Source organism: Lactuca saligna, chromosome 7, assembly GCF_052625555.1.
Source record: "Lactuca saligna cultivar CGN05327 chromosome 7, ASM5262555v1, whole genome shotgun sequence".
In the NCBI taxonomy this organism is placed as follows: domain Eukaryota; kingdom Viridiplantae; phylum Streptophyta; class Magnoliopsida; order Asterales; family Asteraceae; genus Lactuca; species Lactuca saligna.
The window spans coordinates 10095493-10099816 of NC_136423.1; the positions used below are offsets into that span (position 1 = coordinate 10095493).

Here is a 4324-nt window from a genome sequence, read left to right on the forward strand (position 1 = left end):
TGTCCACGGGGTAGTACTGTATGACCATAGCACCATTGGTATTTCCTCAGTCCATTTTCCCTTGGACGTCCCTAGTCATTTCTTGATCTTGTTCACGATGGTTCTGCTGGATACTTCTGTCTGTTCATTTGCTTGTGGATGTGCCACTGATGTGAATCGCCGGTTGAGCCCTTTGTTGGTACACCACTCTTTGAATGGGTTTTCAGCAAATTGGAGTCCGTTGTCACTTATCAGTGTTTTAGGTGTGCCAAACCTGGTCATGTGTTCTTCTAGACAAACTTAATTATGTGCCTCAATGGCTCCGCTTCAATCCATTTTGTAAAATAATCCACCGCCACGACCATGTACTTTAGTCTCCCTGGTGCTTTTGGGAATGGTCCCACAATGTATATTCCCCATTGGTAGAATGGCCATGGGCTGGATATATTGGATAAAGGCGCATGTGAATTTGCTTGGACTTGGGAAAATACTTGGCATTCCTTGCATGCTCTTGTTAGCTCTGTTGCGTCTTGGTGCGCCGTCGGCCAGTATATCCCCATCCAGAGTACCTTCCTTGTTAAAGCTCTTGCCCCTTCATGTGCACCTGCTTGGCCTGCGTTTTCTTCTTGCAATGCCTCTTTCCCTTTGGCTTCATCTACGCATCTTAGCCATGGGGTTGTAAACCCCTTCCGATACAACTCCCCATTGATTAGTGCATATGAAGGTGCCTTTATGCGTATTTTTCTGGCCTCATCATGGCTATTAGGGAGGATGCCTAGCTGCAAGTAATCTATCAGTGGTATCATCCATGTGGGTCCCACTGTCGTGAGTGTGTTTATTTGCTGTTCCTCTATACTCCTTTCCTTGAGTACATGATAGTTTTTTTTTGTTTACTTCATTTTATAGTTTATTTTAGCATATTTCATTCATAATTTAGATAATTTCCATGCATATTTTCCTTTTTGTTATTTTATGACTATTTCGGGTACTTTCGAAGCTTATGAGCATAATTGCAGATTTTCGGGTCTAGCGGAGCGGGAGTGTTCGGGACGTCTATGAAGCGATCGATGGGATTTGGTAGACAAAAAGGATGTTAGGCTTGGTGATTGTGGAGATGATGCATGGAGCGAGCTTGATGATTATTTGAAGGCTTGAAGAAAAATAAACTTTAAATTTGCAAGATATGGAAGTTTATTCAAGCGTGCGTAGATTATTAACCGGGTGAGTTTGGAGGATTTGGAGAGGCCAAATTGGGCTTAAAATGAAGAAAAACTTGAAGAAAATGGGCTAGGAGGTGATTGGATTCGATCTGGGCTAGTGGGATATGTTTTGGAGGCCCAAAAACTCGAAGAAGCCCATGTTAGGCACCACCCGCGCAACAGAACGTCGGTCGTGGAAGGCCCTGCAGGGGTAATTTCGGAAATCCATTTGGAAGGCTATTTAAATGTTAGGCATCACTACTCGTATGTTTTAGTTCATGAGTTTAAATGTGTTTGTGCTGATTAGTTGGCTAATTTCTCGATTAAGTAAATGATCCTCAAAATAGCAAGCAACAAAAGATTTTTGTATTGTTTTTGCTTCACACAATCATAAAAATATTTCCTCCAACATGGTGGTGAAAGCATTTAACCCCTCTTGGATTTGGTGACTTTTTGGTTCTTAATGCTAGTTGACTTTCACTAATTACATGCTTAATGGAAATTGTGACTTTGACTAAGGAAATTGTTATGAGCATCTCTAACCATTTTAAAAACTAAGAAAAGTCTAGGTAATCTCAAGCTTCTTGGATTACTATATCCAAATTGAGGATTTAAAACAAGTATTGCCCCATTGGATTCTAATGATATGTTCATTAAAAGTCAAAGTGAGGAAACCTTAAGTCAACCATCCTTCTCTTATTGATTTACATCAAATCTTGTTTTTGTTAAATTGTCAATTTAAATCATAGTTTAATTCTAGTTTGTTTCAAGTATTTCAAAAGATCAAACCCCCCATTTTTAATTTATTCTCATTTTACAACTATTTTTACAAAGAGATTTTTCATAGAGTTATAAAATTGAACCAATCTCCGTGGATACGATCACTTTACCACTATACACTATTTTAATGTGTAATATTTAGGGTATTTATTTTGTTGGCCTCGACAACCACCAAATTTTGGCGCCGTTGTCGGGGAGTGGTTTATTTTTAATCAATTTGTTTCTCTATGCCCAAATCTCAGCATACAGGTGACTTGATTTACAACCCAGAAATCGAAAAAGAAGCAAGGTGCTTGACGAAGGAGAAACGAGTTGAACGTGGTCAAACTTCTAACCCCCACTGGGATCTAGAAGTTGAAACCATTTCATTAAGTGACATAGAACCCGATTCTAGTCCCGACCCTCGCCAAGAAATTCCCGAAACACCATCTCTACAACAAACCCCCCCCCCCCCATTATTGAACCAATCGCAATGGCCGATGGAGGAGAAGTTCTTGAAAGAACCTTGAGGAAAATGATGGAGACCAATGTTACACAAACTCCAACCGATATCAATTACCCAGTTTTGGAAGGAGGTTCGGAATTGAAGTCAAGTTTAGTACATCACCTCCCAACTTTTCATGGATTGGAGAACGAAGACCCGAATAAGCACTTGAAGATATTCCACATTATTTGCACTAGCATGAAGCCACAAGGGTCAACCGATGACCAAATCAAGCTAAGGGCATTCCCCTTTTCATTGGCCGATAGAGCAAAGGATTGGTTATTTTATCTTCCCCCGGGGTCAATCAACTCATGGACCGACATGGCAAGAGCTTTTCTTGACAAATTCTATCCCGCTTCAAGGGTCTCAAGTCTTAGAAAAGACATTTGTGGAATCCTCCAAGGTCAAAATGAGACTTTTCATGATTATTGGGAGAGGTTCAACAACTTGTGCTATAGTTGCCCAGAACACCAAATTCCGGAACGACTCCTCATTCAACACTTTTATGAGGGATTGTTTCCAATGGAGAGATGACTAGTTGATGCTTCAAGGGGTGGAGATGTATTTAGTAAAACCACACAACAAACAAGACAACTTTTTAACACCATAGCTGCAAATTCACAACATTTTGGCCCTCGCCAAGATATGAAAAGAGACACACAACACAAATTCAATGAAGTGGGAACATCAAATCTCGAGTCTCTAATCAAAGATCTAACCTCCGTTGTCCAAAAGCTAGCCATGGGACAAACTCCAAAAGTGATGGTTTGTGGTATATGTGCGAAATGGGACATCCTACGGATATGTGCCCATTCTCCAAGAAGATGCGGAACATGTGAATGCCATGGGAGAGTTCCAAAACTCCCACAACAAGCCATCCGGTTACCAAAATGCATATAATTCAAGTTGGAAACCAAATCCCAACATGAGCTACAACCCAAGACCATTGCCTCAAAATGCATTGGTTAGACCATCCTATCCACCACCACAGCCTCATTACCAACATCAACAACCACACTATCAACCCAAACTGCACCCTCTACATCATCATCAACAACCTCCTCAATTTCAACCAAGTAACTCTGGAATGTCCCTTGAAGACATTGTCAAATGCCTAGCCACTAGTACCCAAAAATTCCAAAAAGAGACAAGGACTAGTATCTCCAACCTTGAAGCACAAATGAGAGATATAGTTACATCCATAAGCAAGTTGGAATCCCATGGTAAACTCCCTTCTCAAACTGAAAAGAACCCAAATGTCAATGTAGTGACCTTGAGAAGTGGCAAACAAACCGAAGAAAATAGTTCGAAGAAGAAGCTGAGGGAAGAAGAGGAAGAGATAAGAGTTATTCCTGTTGAAGTACCTATAATCAAGAATGATGCACAAGCTAGAGTTCCAAAGAAGACTACCCCTCTAGTAACACCAATAGCCACTCAACCACCATTCCCCTCCTGACTAGCAACTTCAAAGAATTATATGGAGGAGAAAGAGATTTTGGACACCGTCCGAAAGGTGGAAGTAAATCCCTCTACTTGATGCCATCAAGCAAATCCCGAGATATGTTGGAATAGTGTCTAAAGCTATAACTATATCTGGTTGTGCATGGTCCTTTTGGGTTGCCTTCACCATAGCAACTTGAGGGATGATTTGTTAAGAGAGAGTAAATATTATAAGGAATAATATATGGCTATTTGATTAATATAAGTCATAAATTAATTGGTATTAATTTGGTGACTTAAAGAGATTAATTAAATAAGAGGGTATAAACTGTCAATTGTTTGATAGTTACACTTTAGACTATAAATCCTTATCCTAGATAGGATGGACGATTTCTAGGGCTTGGATAAGCCAAAATCGTCCATAGGGTTATCTATGGAATGG

The 4324-nt window shown here is 40.1% G+C and overlaps 1 protein-coding gene across 1 annotated transcript; it reads right to left on the bottom strand.

Moving 5' to 3' along the window:
• Positions 1-269: 269 nt before the first annotated feature.
• Positions 270-785, bottom strand: LOC145006650 (uncharacterized). Its single transcript, XM_078965729.1, has one exon. It carries the CDS (start codon positions 783-785, stop codon positions 270-272), a length of 516 nt encoding a protein of 171 aa, XP_078821855.1.
• Between the last annotated feature and the right edge of the window lie 3539 nt (positions 786-4324).

Bases quoted from the DNA above. Each gene is read 5' to 3' on its own strand.
- LOC145006650 (XM_078965729.1), bottom strand. From the start codon at position 785: ATGATACCACTGATAGATTACTTGCAGCTAGGCATCCTCCCTAATAGC.